At 36.2% G+C, this 21,011-nt stretch overlaps 1 protein-coding gene across 2 annotated transcripts in view; it reads right to left on the reverse strand.

Annotated features, from left to right (window-relative positions):
• The window catches only part of LOC126778214 (zinc transporter ZIP13 homolog), a 28,481-nt gene extending 8,115 nt beyond the window's left edge, over positions 1–20,366 (reverse strand). For both annotated transcript variants that reach the window (XR_007670125.1, XM_050501691.1), the window contains exons 1-2: positions 19,838–20,366; positions 2,494–2,607 (exon numbers count right to left, since the gene is read on the reverse strand). Coding sequence is in view for 1 of the 2 variants with exons in the window: in XM_050501691.1 (XP_050357648.1) it covers positions 2,494–2,607; positions 19,838–20,009 (286 nt within the window). In the remaining variant the exon portion in view is untranslated. The remainder of the gene's footprint in view (positions 1–2,493; positions 2,608–19,837) is intronic.
• Positions 20,367–21,011: the final 645 nt, after the last annotated feature.

Here is a 21,011-nt window from a genome sequence, read left to right on the forward strand (position 1 = left end):
ATAAATACTATGTATATCATTGTCTTCAGTTGAAAAATATTTACAGCCTGTTAATGTCCCACAGCTGGGCTAAGGCCTCCTCTCCCTTTTGAGGAGAAGGTTTGGAGCTTATTCCACCACGCTGCTGCAATGCGGGTTGGTAGAATACACATGTGGCAGAATTTTAATGAAATCAGACACATGCAGGTTTCCTCACGATGTTTTCCTTCACCGTCAAGCACGAGATGAATTATAAACACAAATTAAGCACATGAAAATTCAGTGGTGCTTGCCCGGGTTTGTACCCACGATCATCGGTTAAGATTCACGAGTTCTAACCACTAGGCCATCTCGGCTATTATTATTACATAACAAAATCAATACGTACATTACCTAATAGGTATTACGTCACAGACTTGATTATTTATATTTATATATTATATATCATGCAATGAAAAAATAACAAATTGAAAAGAAATTATTGAGAAAATCAATAATAATTAAACAGTAAGTTATAAATAGATTATTAAAATGCGCAAAAGATTATTAAAAGGCAGTGGTGTGCGCGCAGACAGATGTGCTCTGTATATTTTCTAACACTCATAGTGCTACGGATTGACACATCGACACGACAAGAAAGATATGACCTGCAGAACCAACAACTTTACGTGCTTTCCGAGGCACGACAATGTGAACACTTTCAAATTCCAAATCCAAATTTTCATATTCATTGACAAAAAAGAATCTAAGTTACAACTTCTTAATGGCTCGACCTGGAGTTTGGGCCCAGTAACGATTTAGAGCAAAAACATTTTTTATCACTACATACACACGCGCGCACACACAACACATTCATATTATGATTTTCTCGCATTAATATTAAGTAGGAATGTATTTTACTCTACATATTATACTTTTGATTATATGACGATGTTGATTACAAGTAAATAAAAAATAAAAATAAACTCCTTATTTAAAAGTGACCTCGTTATATGTACTTATAAATAATTATAAGCTTGCATTCCGTGATATCATTTCTTTGACCCTATTTTTCTTTATCAAGTACATAAGTAATGCTATAAATATATTACATTTCTAATTTCTTGTACGATCACCTTTCCTTAAAACTCCTTCACAACGTATATCGTAGACAAAGTGTGATTTATCATACTATAATAGTTTGTTTACAAATTTTTCATGCGAATCATTGCACTTGGAACATTAAACATCAGCTGTCTGACTCATTAAAATAATTTGAACTCTATTCCAATGGATTAACGTTTAATTTCCTTTGTATTGAATTGTTATCGATTCGCAACACAAAACCTCATGAGCAATTAGTATATTAATAACATATGCAAAGAAAACGTATAATAATATCGGCACGTCAACGTATATATCAATCGAATTTAATGAATGAATATATTAATACTGATGGGACTTGGTCTTTTCGCAGTTCGGAATACAAATTCAGATATACATATTGTTTGTTAAACGTATTTGTAGTTCTTTGTTATCGGTATAAAATTAAAGTCGGGATTCACTCATTAAAGTCGATTTTAATTATTTCTAACAATGTGTGATAGTACAAGAAATATTGAAAAAAAAATGCCACCTGATGCTACGTGATGACAACCGCCCGGAAAGACATTGACAATGTAAGAAATATTAACCCTACATTGCCAATGCGCCATCGACTTTGAGAACTAAGATGTTAAGTTCTTTATGCATGTTAACTACATGAAACATGACAATGGCTCACTCACCCGAAACACACTACGAAATACTGCTGTTTAGCGGTAGAATATCTGATGAATGGGTGGTACCTACCCGGACGGACACCATTTACGCAAAAAGTTGGATATGAATAATGTTCCATTGTTTGCTAACATGACATACTTATATTATATGGTGTATATAACAGAGAGGCAAGTTTAATATTTCTATATTATTGTCATATGGTTAAAATACAAGTCTAACCGTCAGTTGAGATATGATAAGCATAATACTTACATATAATATACTGCTTTTATATTGATATTAAACTTTATTGCAGAATTATTAACATTGACGCCTAAAATATATACAAATAAAAAAAACTACTGTAAAAATCGCGACCGCGTGGAATGTTGCCAAGAATGCTAGCAGCATTTCCCCTTGAATCGCAATTCCGATGTTCGAAAAATGAATCGGCTCCCTGTCAGCAGTAGAGCCAATAGACGAGGACTATATTTTAATAGGTCCACTCATAAGTATATTAATTTAATACAAAATATGCAAATGAAAAATATCCAATGTTTTGTTTATGGAATCCAGGAGGGTTAAAAACGATTATAAAATTACTAAATGAATTAGTTTTAATTTGAAAAATCAAAATCAATTGCGGGCGTAAGTTACTAAGCCATATATTAAATTTACTAGATTATCGTTTTATTTCATTGTTTTACATAATTTCAAATACTTAAATTTCAGGCTGAGTGGTTGAGTATATTGTTTTAATATTTGTGTTCATACCTTTGGTAGCGGCGAGATCGTGCTGCCAGGCCTCGGGTAGTAGATGCAGGAAGACATCTCCCAATAGGCCTCCCACTGCGAAGCTTAGTAATATCCGCAACGTCGCCGCACCAGCTGGAAATAAACAGACAATTTAGTCATGATAACCATGCATGATTGCCCAAGTAAACAATAAAATTAAATCAATGGTATACAAAGACTATTTTTAGAACATTATCAAAGACATTTTATGAGGTGGTAGGGCGTCTAGGTACCAACCACTTATCAGATATTCCACCACCAAGCAGCAATACTTAGGATTGTGGTCCGGTTTGAAGGGTGACTGAGCCAGTCGTATTACAGGAACAAGGGACAAAACATCTTGTTCCGAGGTTGGCGGCGCATTTGCGATGTTAATAATGGTTAATATATCTTACAGAACCAATGTCTATGGGCGGTGGTAACCAATTACCATCAGCGGCCCACTTGCTCGCCAACCTACCTATAACATAAAAAAATTAAAAGTATTTTAACGAAAACATCGGAGATTTAATTCTTGAATTGGCGTCTATAAAAAAATCCACTCGTTCACTTATCGATTATAAACGCCTCGGATTAATCGAATTATGAATGTACACTGATTTTGATAACATCTATTGCTTTTATCGCGTAATCGAAGCTCAATTAACAATCGTGTTATCACAGTAATATAATACTATCAACTGCCTCGTTGATTTAGGGTTAGCTTAGAAGACATTAAAATTTATTGGATTTTAATATTAATAATTCTCAATATCTACTCGATGTTTGGAAATTGATGACAGTGGGAGAAAAGAGTGGACCTGCTTGAGTATTATATCTCCTACGCAATTGGCTATTTGCTGAAATCGGTCAGCAGAACATTTTTTTTTTTTATATGTCCGGGATGGCAAATGACTCTACTCCACCTGATGGTAAGTGGTAGTAGAGTCCAAAGGCGACGACGGCCAGTACAGTTGGGAAGAATGTTCTGTACTAGCCGTAACCGCCTTGCCGGCCCGCAAGATGCCTCTTCACACCTCGTTTGAAGGAACTCGGGTTGTAAGAGGAGGGGAACACGTGAGCTGGTAAGGAATTCCATTTTTTGGTAGTGCGACAAAGAAAGGAGTTGCCAAATTTCTTTGTGCGCGATGGAATTGATGTCACACTTAGGCGGTGACATCGAGAACCAGCTCGCGTGGACTTAAGAAGGAAGGGGGAAGCAGGAATTAGAGAGAATAATTCCTCAGAGCACTCGCCGTGATACAGTCGATAGAAAGCGCTCAGTGCTGCTATCTCGCGACGCAATTGTAAAGGTTCAAGGGTGTTTGTGACCTTTACGTCGCCAATAATGCGTACTGCACGTCGCTGCAACCGGTCCAAGGCCTCCAGTAGGTACTTAGCGGAGCCATCCCAAAGGTGCGAGCAATATTCAACGCAAGACCGTACCTGTGTTTTGTATAGCAGGCACAGTTGTTGTGGCGTGAAAAAACGCCGCACCTTGTTCAGAACTCCGAGTTTCCGTGAAGCTGTTTTTATAATAGCCTCGATGTAATCCTTTGGACTAAGGTCGCAGCGAACGTCCATCCCCAGCATGGCGATTTTGCTTTGTATCATCAGCAGTGTGCCACAGAGGGAGGGATGAGGGTAAAATGGTGACTTTTTCGCTGTGAGAGCGCATACCTGTGTTTTCTTGGCATTAAACTCAACAAGATTATCAGAACCCCATTTGGCGATGAGCTCTAACGTCCTATCGAGTTCAATGACAAGATTCTCCCGCCTCTCCTCAGTTTCCGCCCGCCCAGCCACTGCGCGTCCGTGGTATCCACCATGCACTGTACTATCATCTGCATAGCAATGTATGTTCCCAAGGGAGAGCATATCATTGATATGCAAAAGAAAGAGTGTGGGAGATAGCACAGATCCCTGGGGGACCCCAGCATTTACTACATAGAATTGTGAAGCGCAACCATCAACTAAAACACGAAGGCTACGCTTGTGTAGGAAGCTGGCAATCCAGGTGCATAGCTGAGCAGGCAGACCATATGCCGGTAGCTTGGAGAGAAGACTTCTGTGCCAGACCCTGTCGAAAGCCTTGGAGATATCGAGGCTGACAGCCAACGATTCTCCATGCTTGTCGATAGCTTCACCCCAGAGGTGTGTTACGTACGCTAGAGGATCACCTGTGGACCGTTTTGGTCGAAACCCGTACTGACGATCATTAATTAGACAGTGATCTTCTAGGTAATGGATCAGTTGGTTGTTTAGAATCCGTTCCATCACTTTACAAAGTACTGAGGTGATAGCTATTGGTCGATAATTTGCCCGGTCAGACCGATCCCCTTTTTTGGGAACCGCTTGCACATTAGCTCTTCTCCAAGCCTCCGACACACATCCCGAAGAGAGAGAAAGTTGGAACAGGCGCGTTAACACAGGAGACAGCTCCGCTGCGCACTTCTTCAGCACTATGGCTGGTATTCCATCGGGACCACTAGCTTTCCGTATATCAAGTGATTGCAGCTCCGCACGCACATCACGTTGCCTGATTTTGATGTCAGGCATCGTGTGGCCACATGAAGGTATTGTTGGTGGCTGCGCACTACAATCATCGATCACAGAGTTGTCGGCAAAGAGTTTAGCCAGGAGGTCGGCTTTCTCCTGCGGACTGTGAGCTAGCGATCCGTCCGGATTTCTGAGCGGTGGCAGCGAAGGTTGGCAGAAATTGTTTTGCACAGACTTGGTCAGACGCCAGAAGCTACGGGAGCCCCTAGGATGCGAAATAAGGTCATGACCAATCTGTACAATGCGCTGTGCATCCGCTCTCGTGTATGCCTTCCTACAGGACTTGGAATTTTTATTGTAGTTTGCTTTCAGTGAGTCAATGTTAGATGCCCCGCTAATGCAGCCGTTGATCCACGCGCGATATGCCGCCTGCTTAGATGATACAGCGTCGGCACATTCACGAGTGAACCAACGGTTACGCGTACCCCTATTGATGAGATCTGAGCTAGGAATGTAGTATTCCATTCCTAACATGATCTCATCAGCAACAGCAGCGGCACTAGCTGTCGGGTCATTCCCACTGAAGCAACGTTCCTTCCAAGGGACTGACGCATAGTAATCGCGCATACCGTCCCAATCTGCCGATTTATAGTGCCTAACGCGACGTTTGCATACCGCTGAAGGCGGCAGCTTGGCCTGTGGCACTTTGATGGATATAAGGCCGTGATCCGAAGAACCAAGTGGAGCTTGAACCACGACCTGATATTCCACCGGGTGAGAAGTCAGCAGAAGATCCAGTAGAGAAGGCGTTTGCCCATCAATGTCTGGGATCCTGGTGGGCTGATCAACCAGTTGGGTCAAGTCGTGTGTGAGAGCAAAAGCATGAGCAGTTCTTCCAGCATGGTCAGTTTTGAGGGATTTCAACCATGATTCATGGTGAGCATTAAAATCCCCCAAAAACACCAATTCCGCGTTAGGAAACTGCTCTTGCGCAGCATCTGCCACCCGACTAAGATGGTCAAATAATCGGCTTGTCTCCAAGTCACCATTGTGGGATCTGTAGAGGCACACGTAGACTCGACTCTGACGAACCAGGTCCACACGTACCACCAACATGGAGAAGGAGGGGTCCTCCAAGCCACGCAATCGGTGACAACAAACATCCGCCCTGACGAACAAGCATACTCCGGCTTTCACTTTAAAAGATTCTTCAAGCATGTAGCCGGGATAGTTAAGGTAGCTGGTGTCGGCATGGCGGAGTATTTGCGTCTCCGTGAGAAACAACATTGCTGGCCTCTCATATCATGCTGTCTCGAGATGGTGGTGGACAGCGTTGAGGTTAGCGTGGAGTCCTCGGATGTTAGAGAACTCGACCTCAAACGACGTAGGTATGGTGGGGGTGTGCACCGCTGAACGACCGTTATTTCTTAGTTGCGCTACCATTTGGAAAAATAAGGAAAAGAGACGTGAAGCGAGCGACGTATTGCCACGATAGGGATGGGCAAAGTATGGAGGCGTGTTTTCCCAAATAGTTGCCAAAAGGGAAAATATACTGATCCGCCGGACGGAAGGGCCCCCGAACCCCCTCGGAAGTGGCCGCCGGGACCCCACCTTCCGGTCACCAACCGGCACGACGGTCCACCCCGAGATTATGCGTGGCCTGGTGGGGCAGCCTCGCGAGCTGGTTAGGCACGCTCGGGCCCCTGTACTATGCCACGGGCGGCCAGCGGAACAGCCGTTTCTTCAGGTCTCCCTGTCCGGCAGTATTCCCGGTAATACAGTTTCCCCCGGCATTGGTTCAACAGCCGTCTCCACCGGACCAACACCCATCGCAGCAATACTCGCTCGGGCACTGGCTGTACGCTGGCTGACCTCGAAACGCGGCTGCAAGCCACTTCACGAGTTTTTCACCATGCGTACGGTGGTAACAAGCCAGGCGGATGTTAGCATCCTACCACCAGATGAGCAGATGGTCGCTCAGATATCCCTTAGTCGCCTCTTACGACACCCATGGGAAAGAGAGGGGGCAGTGAAATGTATTCTTTCTCCGTCACTGCACGGATGATATTATATTTGGCTTTATTTGAATTATAGTGCATCTACGACATTGTTTTTCTAATGTCTTTAGAGATTATCCAATGACAAGGATAAGGAATATTTGCAATTGACAATTAAAAGTAACTGAAATATAATTGTAGTTTGATAAGGGTCTAGTGTAGACCTCGGCTGTTGAGAATAAACACTGTCGTCAGTTCCTAAGGAAGCCAATTTAATGCCTGTTTTAAAATACGAATATATTAATTTATATATTACAAATTTATAGCAAAAACATGCCGTCTAAAAGATTGTCCTGTGGCATTGTACCCAAGACTCTTTTGAACAATTGCTCTTTGCTATAAATTTGTAGTCTATTTCGTTTTTTTTTTTTAAATATTATATATTATAAGAATTTACATATTTCAATCAATTCACACTTATATATACATAATACAATATATACGGGGGGGGGGGGGGAAATCGAAATAGCAACCCCGGAGCGGTGGCTTGATTAATAAAACAAGACCTCTAGTTCCGATATTAATTAACACTATACATTTAATCAATACCTATATGATAGTGCGTACTATAAACTATTTGCCCCCCGATAAAACCGCACAGAACTGGTTTATCTATTTAAAGGGAAAATTTTATCAGGTGTTCATTATGTAATTACTCGTCTTTTTTTATAGTATAGGGTGGCGGATGAGCATATAGATCACCTGATGTTATGTGGTCACCAGCGCCCATAGACATTGGCATTGTAAGAAATGTTAACCATCGCTTACATCGCCAATGCGACGACAACATTGGGAACCAAGATGTTATATCCCTTGTGCCTATAATTACACTGGCTCATTCACCCTTCAAACCGGAACACAACAATAACAAGTACTGCTGTTTTGCGGTAGGATATCTGATGAGTGGGTGGTACCTACCCAGGCGGGCTTGCACAAAGCCCTCCCACCATATGAAAGTTGGTCGAATTTCGACTTCGTACTCTGTTACTATTGATAAATATATGCCTTACAAACGGTTATGATCTGGGTGTTAATATAATGCGTTCTCATACTCTATACATACATATACGTTAGTAAGTTATGTATCGTAGTAGGAGTCGAACCTTTAAAACATTTTAAACGACGAATAATATTAATTTGACGAGCCGGTTGGCGTGGTTGGTAGATACTCGCCTTTCACGCCGAAGATTGTGGGTTCGATTCCCACCCAGGACAGACATTTGTGTGCATGAACATGTCTGTTTGTCCTGTGTCTGGGTGTAATTATCTATATAAGTATGTATTTACAAAAGAAAAGTAGTATATGTAGTATATCAGTTGTGGTTTCCGTAGCACAAGCTTTGTACAAGCTTAATTTGGGATCAGATGGCCGTGCGTAAAAATTTCCCAGGATATTATTATAATAATAAGTCGAACTTTATAAGGTCATTTGTCACTTTAAAAATGTTGCGTTGAATAATATTATTAACCTCTTTAGTTTCCGCTAAACACGAGATGAATTGTAAGTACCTGTATAGTTCTCGGATTTGAGTCCGGAAGCATTAAGACGCACGTGGTCTATCAGTCGGCCATCTCGTCTAAACAATACATAAACAATGACATTGTTTAGGACAGAGATAATTTTTAGAACACTTACAGTCCAACATTATTGAATTACAAATAAAAAACAGTTCAATAACATCGTTTAGCTGATAAAGTTGGTTTTTTAACGATATTTTTTCTAAAACGAAAAAGGTAGTTTGCTTTATAAGTATTAATTATTTCCTAATGCTTGCCCTTGTGTCGGTTTTTGAATGTTTTTTTAGGCAAACATTGCTCGTATTATAGTTGTTACTTTCGACATACGTATCGTATGACGTACATTACAAAAACAAACACAGGTTGCATATTGTGTCTATTCAATAATTTCAATATTAAAACGACTTACTCTTGAATCACACTGAAATAAACCGTGATAAACCTTATTCAAGCGGGCTCTTACCATGACTATTATTCATTTTAGAATATTTAATGCAATGCAGTTGTAGCCCCCCAGTTGGGAATTTAACCATAAAAATAAGTGGGTGCTTTAAAATCAAATATCCTTTCGTCGATGGCCAAAAATGATTGCGGTGGCATTTACCAACATAGACAAATATTTATACTAGAGAGTATTAATCGGTTAAGAAACCTCTAACATATAATAACTGAGGGTCTCTTTAAAGATAAAGGCATAGAAAGGGAACGTCGTGCTCTAGTTGTTGAATTTAACATACACGCACGTCGCTTTACAAAATACAACGACGAAGTAAACCTGACATTGTTTAAAGTATACTCTTTTTGCTTCTATACATGGTCGAGTTGACAAGGCGTGATGTCATCATGTCAATGGCATCAGCGTGAAGTACATTGATATCGTACATCTTGTACCAAATGCCCTCGGGTGTTGCAAGTGTCCATGGTCTGTAGTAGTCACTTTCCATCAGATGAGACGCCTGCTCGTAAAAAAAAATATTCCAATGATGTTCACGCGATACTGCAGCTCGTCGGACATAATAGCTAAGACCGGAGTAAAGGGCTTTTTCACAGTTCATTCATTTTGCAGTCGCTTTAATGCCGCAACGATATATTGTAATATAGATGTATATGTAGACGTACCCAAAAATATTTACCAAATCATCGAATTTAAAAGGCACTTCATCTATCAATGGTAAAATAAACATTATCTTAAAGTTTGTGCAATAAAGAATAAAAGGTCGGAGGGAAACGACATCGGTAGGTGGGCTGTCACTCGTGCGGTGATGTTAGAGATCATTTTTATCAGTGTTTTGGAGAGCGGGCTCGCTCACGTAGTGATAAGCTGACACTCGATTGATAAGGCGAATGGTTTTATTGTAAATTGTTAATGGTATAAAATTATTGTTCACATATAATGAGAATTTGATGTGCTCTTTGTTGAATTATTAACTCGTCTGACTGTGTCGATGGTCTAGTGGTTTAAACTAAAGTAACCACGTATGGCTGTAGTTTTGAGAATTTGTTTGAATGCTATTGGGTTTTTCAACCAACAATTCCTCAGTGGCAATTTTTAGTTTAGAAGTTAGTTATACCTATGTTTGCCTCGATGGAGGTATTATAAGTTATTGCCGTTCTATCTAACTATGAGTGTAGGTATGTAGATATGTCTGTATATGCACACATGAGATTACATTACAGAACAGTATATCTCTTCCGCATATGAAACTGGATTTTGATTGAAAACAATTAGGAATAATACATTAGTCGTATCGTAGTAGTAGGAATAATACGCTGGCCGAAATCATTTTTCGATAAATAACATAAAGGAAAACGTAGTCACTTAAAACAGTAATAAAATGTAACTTAATTCATTTGAATTTCATTTACAGTAACAGTAAAGTAACAGCCTGTTAAGGTCCCACTGCTGGGCTAAGGCCTCCTCTTCCTTTTGAGGAGATGGTTTGGAGCTTATTCCACCACGTTGCTCCAATGCGGGTAGAATACACATGTGGCATAATTTCAATGAAATTATACACATGCAGGTTTCCTCACGATGTTTTCCTTCACCGTCAGGCACGAGGCGAATTATCAACACAAATTAAGCACATGCAAATACAGTGGCGCTTGCCCGGGTTGAACCCACCATCATCGGTTAAGATTCACGCGTTCTAACCACTAGGCCATCTCGACTCTTTTAATTTATTTCTCGACTCTTTTTTTTCTTTTATCTTCATAAAATTAATTAGTATTTGAAATAACATAAAATTATTTATTTTTTTACGCGGGCTTAGCGAACTTATAAACTTCGTCTTACGTACTCATATCATGTCCTGATCATTATCATCACTATAAATATCCATCTCAATGTTCTCCAATCGGCTTTTACTGTCCACACACTCACTGACCCACTTAAGCATTAAACAAATTTTTACGAAATAAAAAACAAATAATATTAATGTCCTCCAGAGAATCTCAAGAGATATTATCTAACTACGCAGTAGCACTATAATAAGTGCACAAGTGTGCGCGAACACAGGTGCACTCTCTATTCCCTAACTCTCATAATTCGATGGGACGGCTATCCGACACGACCGGAAAGAGTTCAGGCGCAGGACCAACGGCTTTACGGGCTTTCCGAGGCACGGGAGTGTACATACTTCTAACTTCCAGACTCCGGGCTTCTACTTTTCTGACGGGCGAGAATTTTCTGACAAAAAAACCCAATAACTTTTTATTGGCCCCACCTGGCAATTGAACCCAGGACCTCAGGGTCTGCGGTCTTACACCTAGCCACTAAACCAACGAGGCAGTCAAAAAACAAATATCGGAATAGCGAAACCATTAATTGTTAAAAATTGGTTTCTGAACCACAAAGGAAATAAGTAACTGTTTTAAACGTGAACAAATATTTCAATGAAAAACTTGATAATTTGGACATAAATTTAGCATTTCGTGTTTCTAATACCACGTTCACATTGAGCCATGTCATTGCTCCTATTGTTTCGTTATGTACTCAAAGTACGTTTATTTCGTAAATCGCAATTAAATACAATAATATTATATACAAGTTGTATAACGTGATAACTGCAATGTTACCTACATAAATTATCGTGACTATCAACCACGTAAACCACTGCCAACCACGATCCTAAAATCGATAGTTGATATTTATTTGCCTGTTTACATAAAAAAAACAATTATTTTGACGCTAAAAAGGAAATCGGATGATATTATGATGTAGTTTGTATTCCATCGCGTGATCAGCAGGGAAGGAAATCCGGAGTTATAAGACTATATTCTGGCAACATTATTTATCCCTCATTGAAACAAGGTTTTGGAATAAGCGAAGGATTTGTTATGGTCTGAACAGGAAGAGGACATTAACTAGATTTTACTGTGGCTTATATAATAATCTATGTACATGAGACCCCAATGCCAAATCATTAACTGAATATGTCAAATTAGTAAAATGTATGGAAAGTTTATTTAGTTTAGTGATATAAATGTGCATTTTAAATGTTTATGTCTTAGCTACTTGAGTAGCCAAACATCATTAGATTTTGCATACACGTTTTCAGGAGTACAGAAAAGGATAGAGTACCTAACACAATCCACTGACAGCCGACTCGGAAGACCGATCCGACACCGCGGGCGGAACTAGTTAATTTATAATAAAATAATAAATTTATTTTGTTTTATCATATAATGACAAATTCTCTCAAAAACACAGGTAATTTCTGCTACAGTACATTATTAAATAAAATTACATGATGAAATTTAGTCAAATACATTCTTATAATGTTTTTATTTCAACTTAGTCTGCATAGCAATAAATGTTTTTGTTAAGAATGTTATCAGACGAGACATCGGTTTTAAGGTATGCAAATAAATGACAAAAACATTCGGATTTCCGAGTACTACAGACATAAATAAACAATAACAATAAGGTCGGCGGATCAGTGAAATACTTGATATGGAGATCGCTAACTCGATGTGGGTTATCAACTATAAGGATTATTTATAACTCGTCTTTAAAATTATATCTTGTTGAATTTATCATTAAATTTTAACCTGTAAAGTTTTATTTAACCCTTATTTCTTTAACACAGGCATTATTAATAGTTATGATCGATTTGATTATCTTTTTTATATGTTTATTTATTATATTAATGCATTAAAGGCTTAAATATATAAAAATGCGAAGAATCAACCAGCGTTTCTGTTAACAGCAGGGGCAAAAGACGAGAAAAAATAATTGTTTTCTATATTATCCACTAAGCTGCATCTGTGCAGCGTGGAGTAAGCTTCAAATCTTCTCCTTAAAAAGAAGAGGATTTAGCCCAGCAGTGGGACATTTACAGTTACTTTATTACAATTACATAAGATACGATCTTTTGTATTCTACGCTACTTAATTCGCAAATTTAAACATTTAAAATTTTCTCGTAAACAATTGAGCTTTTGGACTTTTGTTTAAAATCTTTTATAGTATAGTAAGTGGTGACCACGTACCATCAGGTGGCCCTTTTGTCCGTCCACCTACCTATTATATTATAATATATATAAGTATTAGTAATCTCCAGTTATGTATCCAGTCTATACATTTGTTTTATTGTTAGTACATTACACTGTATATTAAAGAACAAAAGAAACGCAAATTTATCGAAAGTCACGGAGGTCAAGTCGTTCTCAACTTTCCATTTTAAGATAAAAAATATAATCTATGCTAGGACAGTCTGTTCCTCACGGTATCTACACCTCGACCGATAACAGATACGTGACAATTCTAATAATGACAATGTTTATTTCATCTCTTCCTTAATTCAAATCATATAAGGTTCAGACCGCTTTGTATGACAATATTTTTTATCTCACTCTATAGAATAACTTGAATCACTACATATTATAAAACAAAGTGCCCCGCCGCGTCTGTCTGTCTGTGTTAATGGCGCATCGTCAATGTCTCTTACATTGTTAATAAAATCTGGTTAATATTTCTTACAATACCAATGTCTGCCCTACCCATTTGCTGGTGCACTTACCTATTCTATATAAAAACATGTCTTTACCTCTGTGTTTACAAGACTTCTGTGTAGAAACATCAAAGATAATTATTACAGACCTTTGTAATCGATTTAACAAAAGAAATCGTCCAAATCTATTATTTCGGTGCTGTCGCAACCGGTTGGTACGTTCGTTGCAATTTTCGCATAATTGTAATTGCTTGTTTCTGTTTGACAATTAGCTGAAGCATGTAGGACGCTCTGCAGTCTTTGTGTAGTATTAGTACTAAATGTCCGAACGAATTGAATTGTGCTTAAGTTTAAAAATTAATCGTTTTTATATTTATATTTTACGTTTTTTAATACGTACTTGAATTAAAGGAACATAAGAACGTTTATACAGTAATCTTATCGCTTATACCATAATACATAGAAAATATAAAAAAAGGTCTCGAAAATGTACCAACAAACCAAACAATTGAAATGTAACAACTACAGAATATTCTAGATCGAAAAATTGTACAAAAATAAAGTTTTTTATATAGGTAGGCTTGTGAATGGGCTATCTGATGGTAAGTGGTCACCACCGCCCATAACATTCACACTGTAAGTGATATTAACCAACACTTAGATCGCCAATGCGCCACCAACCTTGGGAACTAAGATGCTATGTCCCTTGTTGTTACTCTTAACTCAGTTACCTTTCAAACCGGAATACACGAAAATCCACTAAGGATTGCCGTTAAGCAGTAGAATACGAGGTGACATCTACCTACTACCAGACTTGCCGAAAACCCAATCATCAAGTAAAACCGTGTACTTTGTTTCATAAAACCTATTATATACGTTTTTGAAAATCATTAAATATATATTGCTCATTTACTGTCTACATAGTATCGTAGACACGAGTCGGCGTAGTGTTTACTGTGAACGGCTGCATGTCTCTTCGTAACATGCCTTATAGTTCATTAAATTAATTTTCATAGCCGTCACGAGTACTTCAGATAACACTCGAGTATATATCGAACGATAATGTATTAAACGTGCATTAAACATGTCTGTTTCTAAAGTAACGAATATGATACGTAATCTTAAGAATGTCTATAAATATAAATAATATATATATCAGAGTATTATTCAAGTGTCTAGAAAAACCCGACAAAGGAAAGTCATTGTTCGATGATATAATATTTTAAATAAAAACGAAGTATTTTATTCCGGTAATGGAAAACTCAAGAAATCAATGAATATTTGATGTCTTTATTTAACATGACCGTCGTATCTACGCCTCGTAATTTGTTACATGAGTTAGTCAATCATTGGAAACTTTAATGATTTGTTAATATTTGTTATTTATGAAATTTATTATGTACTTACTGTTTGATTCCATAAAAATACAAATAAAATGGAAATTTAAAAAAAAAACTTAATTACATTATACAATATCGTTGTTTGATTCAGATTTTCATAATCATTTATTTGCATGTAATGTAGTTTTACAGATGTACGATTTCTTAATAGGTAAATACATTTCGCCCACGATATGCAAGCAAATATGTTTGTAAGCAAGTAATTAATATTAAATACAGATTACACCAATAGTTTAAAAATAACAATAATTAATTTAATTATTTACTTATGCTTAACTAGTTTACATTTAACATTTGTAAGAATGCAGTAGTAGACATTTATTTTCCACTAATAAATACTACTACGATATTGGGAAAACGAATCTTTTCCCAATATATATTCTGTCTCAAATATCTTCTGAAACATCATCCATCCCTTCGTATCACATGCCATGTCTATACCATGATTAATCCTTACTTATATTATAAACGCGAAAGTAAGCTTGTTTGTTTGTTACGCTTTAACTATCAACCGATGACCATGAAATTACACGTTAGCGTACGTTGTCAGGGGCATAATAAAAAAACTCATAGGATACCTAACCTTCCCTCAATCAGGGACAAAACCGCAGGCAGAAGCTAGTATTAAATAAATTGGTAATTTGAATAGTACCCTGCCTACACCGAGTTACCACTCTGCATCCTTTTACTAACGATTATTTGGGAAACGGTACACACGTTTGATAGCGTTCGGCTTCTAATAATGATATCGCAATTTTTTCGTTTCCACTTTATACTGGTTAGACATTTTCTTAGACAGTTGTCGCAAGAGTCAATATCGATTTTTTATCATCATTGTAGTAAAGCACTCTAGCCAGTTACCTAACGGTTTCACAACTCATCGCAATCGTACTCAGAAAGCAATGCTTCACTTACGTTATCTGTCTTTTCTAATATTATAAAGAGTTTGTTTTTTTTTTTTTATAGAATAGGAAGGCGGACGAGCATATGGGCCACCTGATGGTAAGTGGTCACCAAACGCCCTTAGACATTGGCATTGTAAGAAATGTCAACCATCGCTTACATAGCCAATGCGCCACCAACCTTGGGAACTAAGATTTTATGTCCCTTGTGCCTGTAATTACACTGGCTCACTCATCCTTCAAACCGGAACACAACAATAACAAGTACTGCTGTTTTGCGGTAGAATATCTGATGAGTGGGTGGTACCTACCCAGACGAGCTTGCACAAAGCTCTACCACCAGTGTTTGTTTGTTCGCACTAATCTCAGATCCTGTCCTAAATCCAAGGGTATAATTATGCTACGACCCATGGAGCGGAATTGTAATGCAGGTGAATCCGCGCGTGAAATTATCGTAAATAATATTATAAATGCGAAAGCGAGTTTGTTACACTTTCACGTTTCACTCAATCGATCATCATGACATTTTATATACTGTATATCGTCAGGGATACAGAAAAGGACATAGGGTATGTAACATCTCCCCCCCCCCCCACATACAAGGGCGAAGACGCAAGCGGAAACGTGTATATATATTAATATGTGATATGGACAATTATAATGTTAATATTTTTATATTTATTATAAATTAAAGTAAAATATATATATATTTCGATAGATGTGCACAACTAAAATAATAAGTCCAATTCGTGCTAAAATCTTAAAAAAATAAGCTATTTTTAACCACCGACGATACTAAATACCTACATACTATCGTTGGTGCTATTGTCCGTGACTTATTTTTTATTTATTGGATTCCATAATATTGACTTACTCGGTAAGCATATAATAAATACATCATTATGATATTTATTACGATATTGATAGTTTCGAGAATATTCTACATAAAAAATGAGCGCCATTAATATTTGAAAGTAAATTCTTAAACTCATTGTAACAAAAAAAAATATCAAGTACGTAGTTCATAATAGAAGATGCTTTCTGTGCTTTCTTGAACAGAACTAAACCCGTAATATATAAAGTAACTTTTAATTAGTATAATAGACAAGGCATATAGTATAATAGACAAGGCAGTCATCACGATAGAATAATTAATAGTGTAGTTAAGACATAATCAGAAATTTATGTAGATATGGAATCGAGACAATTATACTCGCACTTCCATGAAATACGAATCCGACTGTTGGTAGCGGACACAACAAGCCGGGGTATTGAAACTTTAAACAGTAAAACAGTGTTTGAAATACGAGATAAATATCATAACGTAAGCAATTGTTTAAATTATTTTATGTAATCCATAGTAATATTCTTTACCTTCTCCTCAAAAAGGGAGAGGAGGCCTTAGCCCAGCAGTGGGACAGTCACAGGATGTTACTATACTGTTACTGTATAGTAATATTATAAATGCGAAAGTAATTATGTCTGTTATGCTTTCAAGTTAATGGCTAAGCAACTAAACCGATTTTGATAAAATTAAAATAATAAGTTTGAACCCCAAAAAAGAACATAGGCTACTTTGTATATCTAACGCGGGCAAAGATGCGAGCGATAGCTAGTGATAAATAAACTGAGAGCAGAAATTAGAAAACAAATCGTAAGTGTTAATAAATCATGGCGTGATTAAACATAGATATTTCTTTTATTTTTATAATTACTTTTGTTTGAATTTTGAAGTCTTATTTTATCTAAACATAAAGTTTAGAGACAGAGGAGCAAATGAGAGGTAAGTGGTCACATTCGCCCATTGACGATACCAATAAAACTTCAATAAGTCGGCAACCAGTCCATGTACTCGTATACCAGTTCACTCACCCATACACCCATCCAACAGACCTAGCAACAAAAACTTATTCTGTCGATCGATCGATTGGGGTTCCTACACCGTACACCGACACATTCCCAATATCGAAATGTAACCCATGCTTTGTTAAATGGTTATCACTTATGTCTAAGATGAATGTAGAAACTTGATCTCCGTTTATCTTGTTTTTTTTTTTAAATATAACGTCAACTCGATGACATTTAAAAAAAAACCCAATATCTGAAAGGATTTTAAGAGAACAGATAGCAATGGTTTCATATTTAGAAATATGATTTTAACATTTTTGAACGTTTGATTAGAATTTATCTAAATTTTTATGATAGATGGTCTCAAATTGTCTATATATACCTTTAAATTTTTTTTATTTCATCATTATCGCTGTGTGATCATGTTGACATATTGCTTTTATAGTAGAATATTTTATATGTCATATTGTGTTTGCTAATAAACTTTTTAATTAAATAAATCACATACGTGAAATCCATGACTTTGGTGTAACTTATTTTGAGTTTTTTTAGAGTTTATTTTTGATGTGCATGAGTCAAAGAGTTATTATATATAGCCATTTCAATTTTGGGGTGATTTTAATTGATTGGTATAATATAGTTTATTGGTGATAAAAAATTATCATAAGATTTAAATTCTTGTGTGAATTGTAATTTAAAGTGAAATAAAGGTGTAATATTACTAATTAAATTTCTAATTGTCATATATTTTGTTATGTCATCTGTGTAAAGATATTAATTACAACCCTTATCAGCTTGTGGGGGCTTGTGTAACCACTATCAGAACTGTAAACTAGAAGTGACTATTACAGCCTTTGAAGGTATATAATAAATATTGATGATGATTTGTGAAAATTATACATGTTGTTTAAACAAAAATGTAATACCCAATACTGTTTAGAAACTTGAATTATTATTGTGTGGCATTGCACTAAGGTATAATGTAAAATAGCTTTTGAGAAAGGCATGATGTGATTGTAAGCAATAATTTGTATAAAACTTTCCACAAGAAACGACCATTATACTATATTTTTATGAAATACCAAATATAAATGAAATGTGTAGTTTTCCACGATATATATTAAAAGTTTTAGGTCAATCTAATGCAATATATTGGTTTTCATTTGGCTTTATTTACAAACATGTTACATTTTTATAACAATGGCCTTCTGATCTAATTTTACACAGTAGCCAATCTTGAGCCTCGGATTTGGAAAGTTATAGTGAGTATTAAAGAATTGAAGCGAGTACTAATGCAGTTGAAATTCCTATTCCATTTATCTTCTAGCCAGACAATATAATGACATGATCAGAGTATTATAGAAAACATGCACAGGACTAATAGCTGTACCTGATTTCTGAGGCACAGGAGTATATACAAGACCAACAGGAATTACCTTAATAGGAATATCAAAATAAATTTATATGCTTAACCTGAAGTTCTGTGACCTGTTTCTCCGCAAACAAGCGAGCTCTATACTTTTTTTTATATCCAGACTACATTATTATTGTTTTTTTTTATGATCGTCATATTCTATTGGCTTATATTATTTTCAAATAAACAATGATGATACCATTTATGAAATAAATTATTTTATAACTGTTTGTAAATTCCACAGATGTTCATTTATTTTTGTCCAATCCGTGACCTTCAATAAACCATACCACAACAAAGGGACTGATAACATAAAAATTATTTATTATACAAACAAAATATAGTTATTATTTTTTTTAGAAAATAATAAGCTTCATATTGAAGACTTCAGATTTAGAAAACTATTTGTTAACAATAAAATAATTAAATAGTTGTAGAACATTTTTTTGTTTTAAATTAATAAAAGTAACTTTCAATCAACAAATATAAACCAGTTATTTTTTAATTATTATTATTTCAAGTAATAAAAGGTTATGAAATAAAATCGCATTAAACATTTAAATTGTTATTAAAATTAAATTTTATTTTGAACATATCAATTGATTAAGGGTAAGCAAACATTCCATATTAATTAGGTTCAATCGTATCAATTTCTAACAATTTACCGCGCGATCGTTCTTTGTTCTTCTTAAAATGACGAGATGACACAAGAAAATTAAAAATAGTTCTGTTTAAAATAAAAAAATATCTCTTACCTCCGTCTTTAAAAGATGCTGTTTCATCGATAGGAATTATCAACAAAGGAAGGATTCCACTTAAGCCGACCAGCATAGATGCAATAGCAGAAAATAACCAAGGATGTTCATCCAGTTCTTCCACAAAATTATAAAAATACTCTGGGAATAGTTCTCCTATATAAGTCTCCATTTTATTTTTATTTAATTCAAAAATAGAACACAATCTTAATTTTACACCGCGCGAAAACAACCACACTGTATTGTTTTCTAAAGTTTCTGCATAATCGTTTTTCGAAGATTCTCTTACTCAGACGGACTAATCTACACTGAGATTGAGTACGTCCGTTTTTATCTCCACAGATTCACGATTGCAATATTTATTATCTATTTATCAAGTTGAGATAAATATGTGAGAAACGATTAATCGTGTTTTTTCATTTTGCCACCAAATTGCCTGCGCAACCGACGACACCAAGAAATACAATACACCTGCGACGAAATAATGAATTAAAATGCGATTTCCTCGAGTTTCGACTCTGTGTTTGTTTTGTTTGTATTGCAAGCGAATGAAACCGAAGAATTACCAGTGCTGCCAGCGACGAATTTTCATCTGACTATTATATACGATTAGATACAAAAAAAGAGTATAATGTAGTGTTAATGATAATATAAAATCAAATAAAATTAAAAATAGAAATGTATCTCTACTTAATCAGTAAACATTCTTTATGTTATACTGTTTACAGGAATTGTCTTTTACTAGCTAGCAGATACAACCTATAAAAATCTTTAAAAATATCATAATATATGAAAAATATAGTAGAAAGACCCTTATTTTACCAAGCAAAATATTTTTGTCACTAAAATACATTGCGAGTTACTGTAGACCTATTACAGTATGTGAATTGATACTGTGAGCGATGCATTTTTTATTTTCATTTAAATTCCCATATAAGGCGGCAATGTCAATGAGCAATCTTTTTTAGATCAATTATTTATTTTTCTTTATATACATTTTATTCCAGCATTTTAAATTATTAGACAAATATATTATATATGTACCTTTAGTATTGCCAATCTGTTCATACTGAAAACTTAAAATAAATGGCAACATTTGCAATACGACCAATAGCTCAACAATTAGTTCTGACAGGTTCTATTCCTGTCCATGACAGTTACATGTTTCTATACC

The sequence above is a fragment of the Nymphalis io genome, chromosome 25, assembly GCF_905147045.1.
Source record: "Nymphalis io chromosome 25, ilAglIoxx1.1, whole genome shotgun sequence".
NCBI lineage: Eukaryota > Metazoa > Arthropoda > Insecta > Lepidoptera > Nymphalidae > Nymphalis > Nymphalis io.